Source organism: Gallinula chloropus, assembly GCF_964237585.1.
Source record: "Gallinula chloropus genome assembly, chromosome: 10".
Classification (NCBI taxonomy): Eukaryota; Metazoa; Chordata; class Aves; order Gruiformes; family Rallidae; genus Gallinula; species Gallinula chloropus.
The window spans coordinates 16898625-16916229 of NC_140095.1; the positions used below are offsets into that span (position 1 = coordinate 16898625).

Genomic DNA, 17605 nt, shown 5'->3' on the forward strand with positions numbered 1-17605 from the left:
CCTCTGCCTATTGTCCCTTCTTCTCCCCATAATCTCCCCCTACCATCCCTCTATCTTTGCATTCACCCACCCACCCACCTACCCATCCATCCATCCATCCATCCATCCATCCATCCATCCATCCATCCATCCATCCATCCATCCATCCACCCACCTCTTTCCCCGCCCCACGCCCGGAGCGGACCCTTTAAGCGCCGCGGTGACGTCAGGGGCGGGCACAGCTGGCGGGAAGGTGTTCAGCCGCGCCGCGGCCGCCGGTACCGGTGCCGGATGGCTCTGCCCCGCCTCCTGCGGGAGCTGGCGCTGACCCTGGAAGCCGCCTTGGTCGCCGTCGGCTGCCTCCTCTTCATCGCCTGGAAGACGTACTTCCGCGACCCCAGCACCGGCACCGACTGGAGCGGCTGGTGGGAGCGGGAGCTGCTCGAGCTGCGGGAACAAACCCCTCCCGGCGACGCGGTAAGGGGGGGACGGAGCCTCGCCGGGACCCACGGCCCCTCGCGGGGCGGGAAGGACGCAGGGGAGGGGTCTCCTCGGGCTCCCCCGTACCAGGACGCCCTATACCGGGAGCCCCTAACCGGGATCTTTCCCAGCCCGGGGCAGGAGGGCGGGATCCCTCTGGTTCCTCACACCCCTGAGACCCCCAAGCTGGGGAAGGGGCAAAGGGTCGGGCTCGCCCCACCCCAGAGCCAGATCTTACACCGGGATTCTGCAGCACAGGTCAGACTGGATTCCCCAGGACATTCCCCAGGATAATGGCCCTTGGGGACCCCCCCTTCAGCCCGTCCCCCTGGGGAAGGGATCCCTGGTCTGAGGCACCCCTGGAACCCACCAGGCTGGAGATGGGCTGGGCGGGCTGGCAGGACCCCTTGCTCCAGGCTGATCCCTCAACCAGTTGCCTGAGCACAGAGCTGCGAGTCCCAGGACCAGCCCCCATCCACCCTCTTGTGCCCCCACAGCTGGACTGGCGGCAGGTGCTGGTGCTGGGGCTGGATGGAGCAGGGAAGAGCAGCGTCCTGCACTACATCTGCAGCCAGACGGCCAGGGATCACATCCCACCCACCCGCGGCTTCAACTCCGTCCAGCTCTACATTGAGGGGATGGAGCTGGAGCTGCTGGAGGGTAAGGCTGGCTTGGCTCTTCCACACCCCCTGGGCTTGAGCCTGTACATCCCTGAGGGTCCCCCCCACACCTGCTGGCACTGGGCTGGGGGATGCAGAGCATCCAGTGCAGCGGGGGGGGGGGGTGGGGGTGGTACCCCAGGGTGTTAAGGGGAGGTGGCAGCCCTGCTCACCCCTATGCCAGTGTCTGATCATGCCTGTGTCCTGCAGTGGGTGGCAGCCAGAACCTGCGAGCGTACTGGCCCACCTACCTGAGCCAGGCCCACGTGCTGGTGTTCGTGGTGGACTCGGTGGACAGGTCACGGCTGTGGTTGGCACGCCAGGAGCTGCACACACTGCTGGCCGCAGAGCCACATCTGCCCCTGGTTGTGCTGGCCAACAAGCAGGTGAGTGTCTGTCTGTCTGTCCCTGCAGCTGCCCCTGGAGCTGCATCCAGTGAAACCATCCCTCCCCCAGGGGAAATCCTGATGCTGAAAATCCACCGGCTCTTGCAAAATCTGCTTTCTGCCCGCCTCCTCCAGTCGTTTCCAGGAGGCACAGCTGCTGCTACTGCTGCCCCAGCTAACAAGTTCCAGGGGAGCACCCAGGCAGCAGCATGCAAAACCTCCAAGGGGAAATACATGCCCAAGCAAGTGGCCAAGCTCGTGCCTGGCGCTGTGTGCACCAAAATCACTTCAATGGAAGAGCGAGGCAGCTCTGCCTGTGCACAGACCCTGCCAGGACTGCACAGGCAGGACAGGGCTCCTGCCAGCCACAGTGCTGCTTCTGGCACCGCTCCACTCCTGAGCAGCTGCCTGCCTCTCTCTCTCTCTCTCTCACAGGACAGGAGCGATGCCCTGAGCACAGCAGAGCTGCGGGAGGAGCTGGCCCTCAACACGCTCAGCGAGCAGCGGGAGCTCTTCCTCCTGCCCACCAGCGCGACCTGGGCCAGCCTGAGCACAGCCACCAGCGTCCTCCACGTGAAGAACCTGCTGGTCACCCTGCTCTCCCAGCCCCGAGCCTGCGCAGGGACAGACAGGCTCCCATCCCTGGCATGAGGCAGCCAGGAGGGAGCCCTGGGACTCAGACTGCTGGTCCTGGGGTGTTTGCTGCACCCCACGATGTTTTGGGTTTGAGCTGCCCTCAGGGAAGATGAGCAGCGGGCTCTGCTCTCTGCCACATGGAGAGGGCAGCTGCCTCCCCCAGTTCAGGGATGAAATCTCCCTGGGGATGGAGGCACAGGAAGGTGCAGCACAAGGCAGGGCCCTGCACCTTCACAGCAGTCCTGCAGGATATTACATGAACAGGGCTGAGCAAGAGAGGTGGCCCTCTCAACCCCCCTCCCTGGTATGGACAGGTCATTCCAGGAGATGGGCTCTCCTTCCCAAAAAACCTATCAGGAGTGCCTGCTGGCACAGCCCAGCAGCTCAGCCCTGCCAGCACAGGGCACACCAGTGGGAGTAACCAGTTTGGGCTGTCCCTCACTGGGGCCAAGCACGGCTCTTGGCTCCCCGAGCTGTGTTTAAAGCCCTGCTGAGAAGAGAGGAAAGCAGGTACAGGGCAGCCCTGCACTGTCCCTTCACACCCCAAACAAGAGATAGGGCGGGCTGTTTGGAAGGAGCTCCAGGCAGAAGAGGAAGGAAGGAGGCTCAGAGCCCGCAGGAAGCCCTGTCCGCAGGCAGAAGGGCTGCTGGGTCAGACCACGGGGCGCAGGGTCCTGGAAAACCCACCAAGGAACCCAGGGAGCACATCGGGGGAAAGGAATTCGGGCCGGCAGGCCCCTTGCTGTGAAGCCGTTTGTACTGTCACACCTTCCTTTTGTCAATAAAAGGCTGATCGCTCGGCACTGCCCTCCAGCTGCTTGGCAGGGAAGGAAGGGGCCCCCAGCCTGTCTGCCAAGCCGCAGGCAGGAAGGTCACTCGCAGGGGAAGGAAGCGGCACATGGCCCTGCTCCAGCCTCTGCTCAGAGAGAAACCAGCCCATACCCCGCAGACCCCCAGGGAAACCAGCCCAAGGGCTGCCCATACCCCACAGATCCCCAGGGAAACCAGCCCAAAGGCTGCCCATACCCCGCAGACCCCCAGGGAAACCAGCCCAAGGGCTGCCCATACCCCGCAGATCCCCAGGGAAACCAGCCCAAGGGCTGCCCATACCCCACAGATCCCCAGGGAAACCAGCCCAAAGGCTGCCCATACCCCGCAGACCCCCAGCCCCAGTGCTGCAGAGGGTCACACACACACACAACATCCATGTCCTGCAGGCTGGAAAACATGAGTTCTCCAGAGCAGGGCTGCACCAAGGCAGAGCCCAGGAGCCAGGCATTCCCACTAATGCCAAAGAGCAATTTATTCTAAGGAGGCAAAGAAATGCTGGCTGCCACAAAGAGAGAGGGAGTGGCACGGCACATTCAGTCCCACAAGCCAAGACTCTTTCACACCTGGTTATTACTGTCCTTCCCTCTCCATTGCCAAAGGTTTTGTGTAGCTCAACTTGCTGGTGCTGAGCCTGTGATGTCACCTGGCTGTCCTCACTCCGCTGAAAAACAGTCACTTGCAGGCAAACCTGAGGAAAAAAGGGCTGTCACTGCACATCCATCTTTTCCTGCTTGAGTGACGCGATGAAATCCTTGTACTCCTCAGGATAGAAATTCTTGTACACGTTGATCTTCCTCTTAATTTGCTTGGGAGTATCCTGGTAGTAGTTTTTCTCATCTCGAGCCATTTCCTGGGAGGAAGGAGAGTCAGTCAGAGGAGTGGCCCCAAGAGCCAAACAAAAAGTCAGCCTCCAAAGGCCCACCCAGGCTGGCCACAAGCCCTGCCCCAGGCAGGGATCTGGCCAAGGTTCAAAGCATCACTTCCCCTTAACAATCAGCTGATTGCAAAACAGGAGCCAGGATTAGCAACTCCCACCCTGCAGAAGAGCCAGGAGTGAATCCCTCTGGGTGCTCCTTGCCCTGGAATGGCCAGTGATTACCTTGTAGTTCTCCCCGTGGTTCTGGATCATGTACCGCACATAGTCAATGAGGTCTCGTGAGAGCGTGTTTGACTTCTTCTCGGGGAGACTGGCCTCGTATTCCATCTCTAAGCAGAGGACAGAGGCACTGTGAGGCAGGCAGGCAGCAGAGGGAAGCAAGCAGGACCTCAGAGGTCTCCAGTCACTTCCCAAAATTGAGCCCTGCAGGTACTGCAGAAAGGAGGTGGCTGCAGCAGTACAGCTCGGCTGCTCACACACACACACACACACACAGGGCTACTTCCCAGCATGATCACAGCAGAAAACAAACAAGCCAACAGCCTTCTGGATGGGCTGCAAGGCATCCTGGGCTGCTCTGAGGCTCCTCTCCAACTCACACCACAGGGAGTGGAGCCTTTCCACCCAGGCTGTGGAGTGTGTCTGCCCAGCCCAGCCCACCACCAACACAGGCAGGGTACCAGAGCCACAGTTTCTTATCATCCTGGTGCCTCACACCAGCACATTTCAGAGTAACAAGAGCTCTCTTGGGGCTGCAGGCAGAAACACTGAGGAAAAAAAGCAGCACAGGAGGGAAAAGGAAATTCATGAGACAGAGGATACAAGGGAATATCAAAGCTGCTGCCCTGGAGCTCAGTTTGGAACCCCAGGGCTGCCAGAGCGGGAACTCCTCTACAAACTCAGAAACCTGCACAAGAAGTAACACCCTTCCCTGTCCTGGAACAGCACAACAGCTAAGGACAGTCCAGCAGCACAGAGATGAGAGATAAAATATGCCACATGGCCTGGGAGAGCCCCAGATGCAACAGCAGCCATGCAGTTCAGCAGGAAACCTGCCCAGGCTGGTGAAACCCTTCCTGGGGAGGGCAGGAGTGGCACTGACCATTCACCACGTAAGGCTTCCGCACGATTTTCTTTCTTGGCTGCCATCCATCACTGTCCACTTCCATCCCCTGTGTTAAATGAGCAAAGAAAACTCACTAAAAGCCTGTTTAGAAGAGAGCCATGTTCCCACACATTGCTTCCAGAACTCCAAACTGCTTATGCAACACCCAGAAGGACCAGGAAATCTCAGCTGGCTTAAGCAGAGCTTTATTTGCTAGTCTGTGTGCAAGCCTGCCACCTGAACAACACTGTGTGACCACAGATGAGTGGCAAACAAGGTCACTGCTGGGTTTTTTTTTTCCACAAGTGACATTTTATGGGGTCTCCTTTCTCCTGGAAGCAATGCCCACTGATGCAGGCAGCCCAGGCTGGCGCTGCTGTACACAAAGAGGCTTTCTTTCTTATCAGGAGTTGCAGTGTTCCCAACCCCACCTCTCTCCTTGGCAAGTCCCAGGAGATGGACTGATATTATTTATACTTGTTCTAAGGCCCATTATCTCCCTGTGACGCCACAGCCTGTTCCCATGCCGGGATCTTGGCAGGAAAAGTGTATTAATAAAGATAACAGACCCATCTGCCTGCAGAAACTGATCCAGAGCCACCCAACCCACGCTCTGCCACAGGCTGGGGAGAACCAGCCCTGCTGTGTGTCCCAAGGCAGGCCTGGCCCTCCACCCCCCCCCACCCACCCACCCACCCACAAAGGCGTGGCTCAGCCGAACCACCCCCCCCTCCCCTTCCCCAGCGGGGTGGCCACACTCACCAGCTGCAGCTTCTTAGGGATGGGGAGAGCCTTGTTGGGGTCCCCAGACAGGCCCATGTCAGCCAGGTTGTGCGCCACAGACTTGGTGGGGTCCCAGGCATGGCGGATGTGGGAGCTGCGAGGGAACAGGCAGTGGCGTCATGGGCTGCGCTCCCCGCCCGCTCCCTGGACAAGCGGCCCTCCCCAGGACCCCCATCCCCGGGGATCCCACACGAGGGGTTCCCACTCGAGGGCCCCCCATCCCCAGGGACCCCACCCCTGGGGATCCCACCCCCAGGACTCCATCCCCGGGGATCCCACCCGAGGGGTTCCCACTCGAGGGCCCCCCATCCCCAGGGACCCCATCCCCAGGACCCCATCCCCGGGGATCCAACCCGAGGGGTTCCCACTCGAAGGCCCCCCATCCCAGGGACCCCATCCCCAGGGACCCCATTGCCAGGGACCCCACTCGAGGGGTTCCCACTCGAGAGCCCCCCATCCCCAGGGACCCCATGCCCAGGACCCCCATCGCCGGGGATCCCACTCGAGGGGTTCCCACTCGAGGGCCCCCCCATCTCCAGGGATCCCACCCCCGGGGATCCCACACGAGGGGTTCCCACTCGAGGGCTCCCAGGAGACCCCACCCCCGGGACCCCATCGCCGGGGATCCCACTCGAGGGGTTCCCACTCGAGGGCCCCCCATCCCCAGGGACCCCATCCTCAGAACCCCCATCCCCGGGGATCCAACCCGAGGGGTTCCCACTCGAAGGCCCGCCATCCCAGGGACCCCATCCCCAGGGACCCCATCCCCGGGACCCCATCGCCGGGGATCTCACTCGAGGGCCCCCCACCCCCGAGACCCCATCGCCGGGGTTCCCACTCGAGGGCCCCCCACCCCCAGGGACCCCACCCCCGGGGCTCACCAGGCGATGCGCGGGGCGGCGCGGCGGCGGGCGCTGCGGTAGAGCCGCTTGCGGTTGATGTTGTAGGAATACTTCTGCCGCCGGCCCTTTCCCTTCGCCTTCGGCATGGTGCCTCCACGCTGCTGCTGCCGCTGCTGCCACCGCTGCCCAGCGCCGGGCCGGAACGCGGGGTGCAACGGGAAATGTAGTCCCACGCCTGAGGCACTGCCGGCCGGCCCCGCCCTCTGCGGACTACAACTCCCGGCATGCCCCGCGGGGCGGCCTGCCGGGAGCTGTACCCAGCTGCGTGCTGGGAGCGCGCGCCGCTTCCTGACTACGGCAGCCGAGGAGGGTCGCGGGTGGTCACCTTCCCCGCAGCCATGGCGGCCGGACCTCCCCCGCCGCTAGAGCCGATACCGGTGCCGGTGTTCAGGGAGGAGGGGTTCGGGGAGAAGTTCATGCGCAAGACCCGCGAGAACCCTCTGGTGCCTCTCGGTGAGGGGAGAGGGCGGGGGGGTGACAGCGGGGGCTGGGTGGGAGGGGGAGGGGGAGGGCTGGGGCCATGGGGGCTGCTGGCGGGGGCTGGAGGAGGGCTGGGGTGATGGGAGCTGCCGGCAGGGGCTGGAGGAGGGCTGGGGTGATGGGGGCTGCTGGCAGGGGCTGGGGGCTGCTGGCCAAGGGAGGAGGGCTGGGGCGATGGGGGCTGCTGGCGGGGGCTGGAGGGAGGAGGGCTTGGGGCGATGGGAGCTGCTGACAGGGGCTGGGGGCTGCTGGCCGAGGGAGGAGGGCTGGGGTGATGGGAGCTGCTGGCAGGGGCTGGGGGCTGCTGGCCGAGGGAGGAGGGCTTGGGGCGATGGGAGCTGCTGGCAGGGGGAGGAGGGCTGGGGCAATACGGGATACTGGTAGGGGCTGGGTGATGCTGGCTGGGACTGGGGGCTGCTGGCTGAAGGAGGAGGGCTGGGGTGATAGGGACTGCTGGCAGGGGCTGGGAGAGGAGGGCTGGGGGCTGCTGACAGGCCGTGAGCACTGGACTGGCACCTCTCGAGCACAGACCCCAGGAGCTGTCTCATAAGCCTGCACCACTCGTTCGCAGGGGGATGCCATGGGGGGGCAGGGGAGGGCAGGATGGAGCCAGCCCCAGCCCTGCTGAGCCACCCCTCTGTTCTTCTCCCCAGGCTGCCTCTGCACTCTCGGCGTCCTGACCTACGGGCTGATCAGCTTCAAGAGAGGCAACATGCGCCAGTCTCAGCTGATGATGCGGGCGCGTGTCCTGGCTCAGGGCTTCACCTTCGCAGCCCTCCTGGGAGGCATGGCGGTCACAGCCATGAAATCCAGGAAATGAAATCAGGCAAGAGACAGTCTGTGGCCACAGCCCAGCTGGCAGGGCAGGTTGTGGCTGCGGATGGGAGTTTTCTGAGAGGTGGTCGTGGTGTCTGGGTGGAACCAATGTCAGAGAGGCTCTGTGTTCCAGAGCGCTGGAATTCCGACTAATACACTTCTGTGGTTAACCTGAAATTTGGGCCATGGCATTTCTTGACTCCCTTGGGAGCTTATCCCACTGGGGGCTGTGCCTTGCTAAGGCTCTCCACCCCCATCTGATCTCTTGTCCCTGCTCAGTGCTGTCACAGGGTTAAAACTGTGTCTGGTGGGTCGTGGTCTGCACTGAGGTGTGGCTTTAGGCAGGAAACGAGCTGCCTGTGTCAGAAGGAACAGTGCTGTTTATGGCTTGATCCTGGCAGGACAGAGTTCATAAGCAGCACAGGAGCTGTGTGGGGAGAATCTGTAATCTGGTTGCAACCGGTGAGTAATAAAGTGAATTGCAGCAGGAATCTGACTCAATTGCAGAGCATCAAGAAGTCAGAATAGTAAACAGTGTAAGAAGGAAGGGGAACAGGCATGGCTGTCTTGGGGCTGTGGGGATGCAAACAAGACACAAGAGATGCAGCTCCCTGCGAGAACAACTAGGAAACTCACATTCCCAAAGCGGAGTCTGGCTGTGTCCTCTGGGATACGCTGCTGCTTTTGCTGGGGGGTTGGTTCCCGTGCTTTTGCCTGTGCTGGAACTGGCTGCTGAGCCAGTGTCCTGTTGCTAGAGGGAGCTGCGCTGCCTGTGTGGTGACCGGCATCCTCACGGGTGGCTCCAAGCCCTGCTGCTGGCGTTGGTGAAGCAACGAGACTTTGCTCTCCCCTGCCAGGGCCACAGCGTGGAGAGGAACCGGCACCCTCAGATCCATGTGCTGCGTGGCTGCGGCAGCTTGTGGCTGTGGGCAGGGTGTATGTGCAGGGGAGCAGGACACGGGCCCTGCTGAGGGTGCTGTGCTGCCTGGAGCGTGTCCAGGCTTTGCTCTCCCTGCCTTTTAGCAGCTTTGCCACTGGCTGCCTGGCAGCACACTGATCCTGCTTTGCTCGTACAAGCGGCTCTGGAGGACAGGATGAGGGGTAACCCTGCTCTGCCCATGAAAGAGCGCTTGCTTTGTCCTATCTGGGGAGCCACGGTGCTGGGGGGCCTTGGCAAGGAGAGGGGAAAGGCTCTCACCCACCAGAGCTGACTTCTGGAGTGGGAGGGTGGGGGGACAAGCCATGGCCTGTGCTGAGCAGAGTGAGCTCCACCTCAGCACCAGGGAACCCGGGACTCTGCCTCAGGCTGCGGCACTGCCCGTCTCCCGGGTCTGTGCCAGAAGCAGCCGCTCCTGGCTGCCCTGCTGGCACTCCCAGCCCAACCAGCTCGTGGCAGGGGTGTGAGAGGCAGCTGGGCTGGGCAGGTCCTGGAGGACAATCTCTTGGCACCCTGCAGATGGGCACAGCAGGCCAGGGAGCAGCTCAGGCTGGCTGGACAAGCAGGATTTTGCAGCTCCCCGGGGACAGAGTGGAGTCCCACCCCCCCAATCCTGCTGCCACTGCTTCTGCTCCAGCATAGCACAAACCCTCTGGCCCCTCCCTTCGTTCCCATTTTTCCCTCTGGGATGTGGCTCTCCAGCACCATCCTTTGTGGCTGTGGGTTCTCCTAAGCACACGTGCACGCCCTGTTGAAGCAAAGACAACTGCCCTGTAGGACTGGAGATGTCAGTTTATTGTAACAGGTAATTTGAACAGTCACAGATACCAAAGCAGAGGGGATGTAGAACAGCTGTGGGCATGGCTCCCCGGGAGCTGGCTGCCCCTGCCTGACACGGGGTGCACAGCAGCTGGGGGACCCAGCTGCTTTTGGGGACTGGAGGGATGGAGCATGGAGGGGCTCCCTGTCCCCAGGGAAGCAGCCAGAGGCGCTGCCTGCAGCTCCCCAGTGAGAGGCAGAGGCAGGCAGCCGAGACCCAAGGTATCCTGCACTGGTGTCCATCCCACGCAGCAGCAGAGCTGCCTACGCAAGCTGGAGTACAGGGGGACAAAGGAGTGATCAGCCCTACAGACAAGGGGGCACAATCACAGTACACACCACTGAGTGACTCCTTACACACCCATTCCCTTTCCCAGCCCACTGCTGAGCCCGTACCCCAGAGCCAGGTGTGCCTGGATGCTTCCTGAGGGCTGCAGCAGGGGGGCAAGTGACCTTCCTGACTCACAAAGCCATAACTGCAGAACAGAAGAGTGCTGCAGGCCTGAAGAGTGCTGCAGGCTTGCTTTAGCAGCTGAGAAGGGCTCTGCCATGAGGCTGAAGCAAATCCTTTGTGGGCTTTGCTCCATGTCCCCCCAGCCCACTGCTGCAAGCCCTGCAACGGGCCAGACCTGGGGCACAACCTCCAGGCTTGCCCCTCTCCTGCTAGCTGGGAGCTTTGCAGGGTTCAAGGGTTGGGCCTTCTAACCAGAGGGGCTGGTGCTGGCCCCACCGTGCAGAGGGGAAAAAGCCGGTGTTCAGGCTGCAAAGCGTGTGCCTTGTGGGGCAGGGGGTGGGACTGAGGCATCCTGCCATGCTGGCTTAGGTGTGCAAATCCAGGGGAGGCCAAAGAGAAGCCAAAAAGCAGCTGCAGACAGATGTGTGGCTTGTTCTCCTGGGACAGCACAAGCACCAGCACCAGAACTGCCCAATCCTGCTTTAGGTCCTGGGGTTAGGGAGCTGGGGGCTTGACCTACCCCACAGCATCCAGGCCTTTGTACCTGCTTCTCTGAAGCCTCTCATCCTGGTAGCCAGGAAAGCAGAGCAGAGCCAAGGGCCCCTGAAGCCTGACACCCCATATTCCCCATTGCTGGTGGCCTTGTGGAGGGACAGAAAACATCCTGCACACTCAAGCCATGGCCCCTTCCCTGTGCCCTGCACCACCATGCTGCCTGGCACCAGCAACCCCATGGGACAGATGGGACATGGACACTGCAACTGCTACTTGGAGCCCTGCTGGTTTTTTGGGGTACACAGCCAGGCTGGAGAGAGTTCTGCTGGGCTTGGGGCAACCACCAGCAGTCCTGGCCCAGCCTGGGTGCCTGCACTTGCATTCCTCAGTCCTCACTACCTGGCAGCCATGCTCCCCACAGGACCTTTATGGGCAGAGCCCAGGGCTGCTGCTCCCTGCTCCCAGCAATAAACCCCATCGGAAAGGGGGATGGGAGCCCAGGGTCCCATCAGGATTGCTGCCTTGGGGCTAGGACCAAGGCCTGGGGCTTCCATGCCTGCAGCTGCCCAGCGCCAGGACAGCCACAGGCAGGTTTGTTCCCAGCACAGGGGTGAGGTGGGGAACAGCAGATGGAGTGTTCCCCCTCTCACTAACCAGGCCCCTGGGCACAACCCACCCCCTCAAATAGCCCAGCCCCAGGGCTCTCCTGCTAACTCCAGCTTCACCACCCAGTGTCGCTTCCCAGGGAAATGCCACAGTAATAAATAAGTGTAAAAAGAGACCGATGCACCTTTTAAGCCAAGGAAAACCATGGGGAGAGTTACAACCAGTTACAGCCAGGGCACGCACCAGGGAGCAGGGGCAGGCAGGGTGAGGCCCTTCATGGGCTGGCCCCACCAAGCCACCCAGCCTGGTGAGCCTGGCATTGCCCTGCTGCGCTCCCGGCCGTGCCAGGCGGCAGCTAGCGGGACAGGGGTGTCTGTTTGAGGGAGATGAGCACCGAGCGCATCCGCGAGACATCCTTGCTCTGCTTGCTGCTCTTGGGGTTGAAGTCACAGAGCTGGGCCACCTTCTCCCACTCAGAGCCTGGGGTCTCCTCCTTGGACTCCTTTAGGAATGCTTCCTCCGAGGCCCTGAAGAGAAGTTGGAAGGTTGTCAGTGGCAGAGCTCTTCCAAAGGAAACCCTCCCCCCTGCCTGGGAACCCCTCGTCCCCACCTCCTCCTCTTGTCCCAGCCGATGAGCTCAAGTGTCCTGCGGGATCCAGAGACACACAATGCTCAAAGCTGCTGTTGGCTGGGCTCACCCAAGATGCTGTTCATCCAGGGACACAGTGGTGTCTGCCTGCTCCCAAGACTTCTTCACCCCCAGAGCTGTCCCCCCATGAGACTTTGCCTCTTCAACCAGCCCCCACAAGGGCATTTCCAAGACCTCCACTTGCCTCCTAAGACTCTGCTATTTGGAGATGCCCAGCTACAGTATCCAGTATCCTCCCTCCGGGACCTCACCAGGGCCCAGTACCTCCCAGCATCCCCCCTCCCCTGGGCTGGGCACTCAGGGCTGGGGCCAGACCCCCAGGCACTGCAGGGCAGGATAGTCTGTAAGCGGCACATACACATAGCCAATGACATCGGCGTCCGGCTGCTGGTAAAAGGCTTTGTCAGCGATCCTATAGCCCCGAGGCACAGACAGAGAGAGAGCGCAGAGCAGACAGGCAGGCAGAGGGTTAGAAAGAGAGAAACAGAGAGGGGGTTAGCGTCCTCCCACAGAGCGCGACCCGCTCGTCACAGCCTACGTGGCACCAGGAAACCTGCCAGCGATGGCAGGGCTGCACAGTGCCCCAACCCTGCCCCATGCAAGGCCCACACAGGGGGCAGGAGGTGCTGAGATCCCACTGTGGTCTCAGCCAGGACAGCTCTGCACAGACACCGGAGCTGCTCCGAGGCCTGGGGCCTCTCCCCTTGCCCGGCAAAGCTCCATCCCATCAGGGCTGCGCCTCACCGTGGGGACAGAGGACACCCCAGAAAGGTGGCTCTGCCTGCACAGCAGCTCCAGTCGCTGCCCTCACAGCCACGCTGACCAGGACATACCTGTTGTTTGCTCGGTTCTTCTCCATCTGCTCATTCTGACGCAGGTTCCACTCCTCCAGGTCCTTCTTGGCCTTCTCACGCCATTCCTGCTCAGTCACCTTCGATGCTGCATCTAAGGCCAGGGTGAGACAAACCCCATCAGCCAGACTGGCACCCAGTGGGTCTGCTGGGCAGCCCCTTGGTGGGCAGGACAGCAGCAGCCCCCCCGACCTGTCCCCAATCTCTGCTAGAGCACTGTCAGAAAGGTATCGCTGCCCCAAGGACAGCAGAGCTTTGGCAGAGCCACCCATGGCGTGGGATACAAGACACCTCTCTGGGATGCAGGAGGGACGCCAAGGACCCCGACTGCCACATCACAAAGTGCCACAAGCACAGCTACACACAGCCTTGGTCCTCACCCAGCTCCTCCAGGCGCTTCTTCTGCTCCTCCCTCCACTTGCGGATGCTCTCCGGTTCCTGGGTCAGCCGGTCAGCCTTGGCTATGGCTGCATAGGCGTCTGTGGGGCCGTTGGACTCCTGCGGGACATGAGCACCTCACCACCAGCACCAGCCCTTCCTGCAGCCCAGCCACCTTGAAGGGCCAGCACCAGGCCAGGACTCCACGCTCCCAGCACTCCAACAGGTAGTAGAGTGGGTAACAGACAGGGGCATCTGAGGCAATGTCCCCAGATCACTGTTCAAACTGCTGTCCCCAGCTCCCAGCCCCAGGCCCCGGCACCCAGCGTTCTCCTCCTTGACCTGCTGCCAATGCAGCTCTTGCACTCCCTGGGCAGCCCCACAGCAGAGGACAGCCACCAGTTTCATGACATGGTCCCCACCAGGACTGGGCTTCCCTGGTCCTGACTCACGTCCAGCAGCCCCAGGACTGAGCATCATTAAGAGGATGAGAGGTGAGAGGCAGGGCCCGAGGGAGGTACCTGCCTGCACAGCTCCCAGCACCACGCTGGCTCAGCACCACTCCTAACCCCTCCACTGACTGGGATCCCCAGCTCAACACCGAGCTCAGCGATGGGATTATGGCTCTCCTGCAAGATCCCCAATCTAATTAAGTCTGCCTTGTATCTAATGTGATTATCATCCTGTAAACTAGGCAGGGGCAGTGCACGTGCCACTCCGCTGGGCGCTGAGCGGGGTTAAGGGTTTGTCAGATGCTGGCACAGCTGCTTCTGCAGCAGGCAGGGCTGGGCTCTGTGCTCACAGAGGGGGCTGAGGTGCAGGTGGGTGGGCCCCATGAAACAGCCTTGGCCATGGGGCAAGTGTGTTTCATGAGAGGTGCTGCCAGGGCACAGTGGTAGGGCCACAGCAAAGTGAGTGTCCTGTGGCAGCCCTGTCCTGGCTCTGGCCTCTGCCAAGGATGCCACTCCCTGTCCCGGAGGCCTGCAGGAGCTGGAGAGAGGGGATTTCTGTGGGAAAGGGTGGATTTGTCATCAGGTACTCCCTCAGGGCACCTGCAAACGGATTTGGGGCAGGTCATGGCAGTCAGGAGCAATCTGCTCTTCAAAGAGGGTTGAGAATGGAGCAGCCAAACCAACTCTGGAGACAAAGACCTTCCCACAGCTGTTCCACGGCTGGACAGCAAACCCCACCCAATCCTGGGGGACACAGCAGCAGAGTGCTGGCCCTGTGCCCACCCACTCCCCAAGTACCACTGGGCTGGGACCATGGGCCAAGCTCTCACCTGAAAGACATCTCCATTGACAGTTGCTCCTCCATTCTGGAAACCAGCTGGAAGAAAAGGAGAGAAAAAGAAACATGATTATGGGAGCTGCACGTGATCCCAGAGGGGCTGAGGGTCATGGAAAAAGAAGCAAGTCAGGTCCTGGGGGATGTGGCTGTGGTGTTTCCAGCCCAGCACTCCTATCTACAACAGCTCCACATAAGCAGGCTAGGCCCTGTGGCCTCCTGCCCTTGGTGGGATTCAGTTTGCACCTCTGTCTCAGACAAGCCTCTCTGGGTTATTATGTATTTACAGTGTTTTCACTGGTGTTTTATCTTATCTAAAGATTAGAGAAACTGTTCCAGGCCAGAGGCTGGGCACAGGCAGGTGTTCTGACTGTACAGAGACCAACGCTGACCAACCCCAAGCCACAGGCAGCCAGGCAGGGTCTGCCAATAGACACAGACAAGTGTGACCCAGAAGCTGCTGGCCGAGTACCCAGCAGTGCAGGATTCAGCAGGAAGGCAACCATGCCAGGGACAGAACCCACAGAAACACTGCAGTGTGCTTCACTGGGAGAGGGAGGCAGGCACACACACCAAGGTCCTTGAGAGGAACCCCACCTGGAGGGATGCCCTTGGGATGAGCTGCAAGTAGGGCTGGGAATGAGGCACCACTGACACCCACAGCTGGGCTACAGGCGCATCTCCCACCACCCTGGAGAACACCAAGAGTTGCACACTGGGGCCCCAAGGCCAGCCTTGTGCAGGGCTCTACTGCTGGGACAGGAGAGGCTTTGAAGGAATCATAGAATCTCCTGAGTTGGAAGGGACCCATAAGGATCATTAAGTCCAACTCCTGGCTCCACACAGGGCAGCCAGGTCAGGGCATGGGACTGAGTGCACTGTCCAGATGCTTCTTGAACTCAGCCAAGCTCAGTGCTGTGACCACTTCCCTGGGGAGCCCATTCCAGTGCCCGTAAAGAGCCTCTTCCTAACATCCAACCTAAACATCCCCAGTCACAGCTTCACGCTGTTCCTTTGGGTTCTATCCCTGGTCACTAAAGAGAGGAGCTCAGAGAGGCCCCTTCGCTCCCCCTCGGCAGGAAGCCAGACTGCGATGGGGTCTCCCCTCAGCCTCCTTTCCCCCAGGCTGAACAAACTGAGGGACTTCATCTTCTCCTCCTAAGACTTCCCCCATGAGACCCTTCACCATCCTCATTGTTTTCCTCTGGACACTCTCCAATATTTTTGTGTTCCTCTTGTACTGTGGCCCCCAAAACTGCACACAGTACTCCAGGTGAGGCCGCACCAGTGCGGTGTAGAGCGGGGAGGCAGGCTCAAGGCCCTGAGCTCTCTGCAGTGATCACCACAGGGCTTCAACTGGCCAGCTGGCTGCAGGCACAGGCAGTGGCACAGACACAGCAGAGCTGAGGCAAGCACCATCCCCATGGTGCTCACCCCCCACGCTGCAGCCCTAACTACACCCAGCTCCAGCCTGTCTGACTGCATTTATCACCGCAGCTGTCAACACTTCTCCAGGCTCGGGTCTGCCCCCGCAGCCCTGTGTGGGGAGAGGTGAAACCACTGCTCCACTGCCAGAACTAGGAGGCTCTGTGGGCTTTGCTTAGGGAAGGAACCAGAGTGCTGTGGTGGCAGTGTCCCCAAGCCCATGAAGAGAGCAGACCCCTGAGCATCTGCCAGCTCTAGGCAAGAGATCAGGATCTTCACCTTCCACCTGCAGGCCCCAATGGAAATGCCATCCATTTTGCACCCCAAAGGGCACTCCTGCCTGTGGGAACAGTGACATGGCTGTCACTGCTCCTCAGCTCTGCCTAGATGCCTCTCACGCTGCCCTCGCTGGGGGCAATGAGACATGGAGACAGCGAGTCCACCCGACCCAGGGAACCCAGCCTGAGCACAAAGGGGAGAAATCTCCCCGCAGCTGGCAAGCCCCAGCTCAGGATTCACCCCACACCTGGATACCTGACAGGGAACTCCAACACCAAGCCCTCTGAGGCCAAGTGCAGGCCCTGGATGGGCCTTGCTGGGCTGCGGGGCTGGTTCAATGTCACCCGCCCAATGCGGGGGCAGCGCTGACCCCATCGCCCACGGGGGATGCTCTGCGTCCCACAGGGAACCCCGGGGCCACAGGGGTGCAGCCAGAGGGCACCCCGCTCCCTGCCCCGGGGGCAAGAGTGAGTCCTCCATTGTACCCGGGGGGGAGGCAGCCCAGCCCGGGCCCACCGGGCGCGCAGCCAGCCGGACCCCGCGGCTCCCGCTCCGTGCCCGCCCGCCGCAGCTCGGTGCTCACCCGGTTCCGGCGGGGCCGCCTGCCCGGCTGGGGCGGCGGCCGATTCGCCGTCCGTCGGCCCGAAGCCTTCATCGTTCTCGATGCCCGCGATCTCGCTCTCCTGCTGGGCCAGGAAGGCGGCAGCCGGGTCCTCCTCGGCGCCGGCCCCCTCGGACGAGGAAAAGAAGCCGAAGTCGTCGGCCATGGCCGACCCGCCCGCCCCGCTCTCGCTCAGGGCTGCGCGACTCGGCAGGGCTGGGCCCGACTGGGCCCGGGCGGAGCTGTCACTGCGGCGGCGGGCGGGGCGGCCGCGCTGACATCAGCGGCGGGGCGGCCCCGCCGGGCGCGTCCCGCTTACCCCGCCTCACGGCGCATGGCCAGCCGGCCGGCCGGAGCCGGAGCCGTTGCCCGTAACGCTGCGGCCGAACACCGCGTGTGCTGGAGCCGTGCCGGGCGCGGCCCCAGCGCGGGGATGGGGAGCCTGAGCCGCTCGGTCGCCTCATCCCGGGCTGGCGGGGCCGTGGTCCCGGGGCAGCGGCCCCCCCCGCGCGCGCACCCCTAGCGCTCCGGGGTGGGCGCGGGCGGCCCCTCGCGGCCACCATCTTGGCTCGCGCCCGCCGCGGCCGCCATCTTGGGTGGAGCCGCCGCCGGTAGGACGCGACCCGGCGTGGGCCGGAGGTGTCCGGGTAGGACCCGGCCGGTGGCCGACAGGCCGCCCCGGTGACAGGCGGCACTGACAGGCTCCCCGAGGGCTCGGCTCCGCCCCACGTTCCGCAGCCTGCTCCGGGCGCCGCGGGGCTGCCTCGCTCCCCACAGCCCAAGGCGGCGACCACCCCCCCCCGCCCCTGGCCAGCCCGAGCGGCACCCGTCAGGCTTTGGAACTCCGCGGGGACACCCGCCAGCGGCACAACCCGCCGATGAGACTCGGC

The 17605-nt window shown here is 62.2% G+C and overlaps 4 protein-coding genes across 4 annotated transcripts; 2 read left to right on the top strand and 2 right to left on the bottom strand.

Moving 5' to 3' along the window:
• Positions 1-270: 270 nt before the first annotated feature.
• ARL10 (ARF like GTPase 10) lies at positions 271-2155 on the top strand (the record flags this gene model as incomplete). The annotated part of the gene is made up of 4 exons (XM_084268722.1): positions 271-456; positions 957-1119; positions 1329-1504; positions 1940-2155. The coding sequence occupies 4 exons, from the start codon at positions 271-273 to the stop codon at positions 2153-2155; spliced, it is 741 nt and encodes a 246-aa protein (XP_084124848.1).
• Positions 2156-3424: 1269 nt separating this feature from the next.
• On the bottom strand, positions 3425-6768 carry NOP16 (NOP16 nucleolar protein). Its single transcript, XM_084268562.1, has 5 exons — positions 6618-6768; positions 5716-5830; positions 4951-5020; positions 4071-4177; positions 3425-3821 (listed from the first exon to the last, which is right to left on the bottom strand). Exons 1-5 carry the CDS (start codon positions 6722-6724, stop codon positions 3678-3680), a joined length of 543 nt encoding a protein of 180 aa, XP_084124688.1. The 5' UTR covers positions 6725-6768; the 3' UTR covers positions 3425-3677.
• Positions 6769-6881: 113 nt separating this feature from the next.
• HIGD2A (HIG1 hypoxia inducible domain family member 2A) lies at positions 6882-8127 on the top strand. The gene is made up of 2 exons (XM_084268586.1): positions 6882-7091; positions 7772-8127. The coding sequence occupies exons 1-2, from the start codon at positions 6977-6979 to the stop codon at positions 7936-7938; spliced, it is 282 nt and encodes a 93-aa protein (XP_084124712.1). The 5' UTR covers positions 6882-6976; the 3' UTR covers positions 7939-8127.
• Positions 8128-9643: 1516 nt separating this feature from the next.
• CLTB (clathrin light chain B) lies at positions 9644-16926 on the bottom strand. The gene is made up of 5 exons (XM_084268647.1): positions 16698-16926; positions 14406-14452; positions 13126-13243; positions 12728-12839; positions 9644-11772 (listed from the first exon to the last, which is right to left on the bottom strand). The coding sequence occupies exons 1-5, from the start codon at positions 16879-16881 to the stop codon at positions 11601-11603; spliced, it is 633 nt and encodes a 210-aa protein (XP_084124773.1). The 5' UTR covers positions 16882-16926; the 3' UTR covers positions 9644-11600.
• Between the last annotated feature and the right edge of the window lie 679 nt (positions 16927-17605).

Coding starts and splice junctions, on each gene's coding strand:
- NOP16 (XM_084268562.1), bottom strand. CDS start 6,724: ATGCCGAAGGCGAAGGGAAAGGGCCGGCGGCAGAAGTATTCCTACAAC. Junction 4,178..4,950: donor GAAGCCTTACGTGGTGAATG/GTCAGTGCCACT, acceptor TCCTCTGCTTAG/AGATGGAATACGAGGCCAGT. Junction 3,822..4,070: donor ACCACGGGGAGAACTACAAG/GTAATCACTGGC, acceptor CCTTCCTCCCAG/GAAATGGCTCGAGATGAGAA.
- HIGD2A (XM_084268586.1), top strand. CDS start 6,977: ATGGCGGCCGGACCTCCCCCGCCGCTAGAGCCGATACCGGTGCCGGTG. Junction 7,092..7,771: donor GAACCCTCTGGTGCCTCTCG/GTGAGGGGAGAG, acceptor TCTTCTCCCCAG/GCTGCCTCTGCACTCTCGGC.
- CLTB (XM_084268647.1), bottom strand. CDS start 16,881: ATGGCCGACGACTTCGGCTTCTTTTCCTCGTCCGAGGGGGCCGGCGCC. Junction 12,840..13,125: donor GAAGCGCCTGGAGGAGCTGG/GTGAGGACCAAG, acceptor CCCTGGCCTTAG/ATGCAGCATCGAAGGTGACT. Junction 11,773..12,727: donor AAGAACCGAGCAAACAACAG/GTATGTCCTGGT, acceptor ACTTCTCTTCAG/GGCCTCGGAGGAAGCATTCC.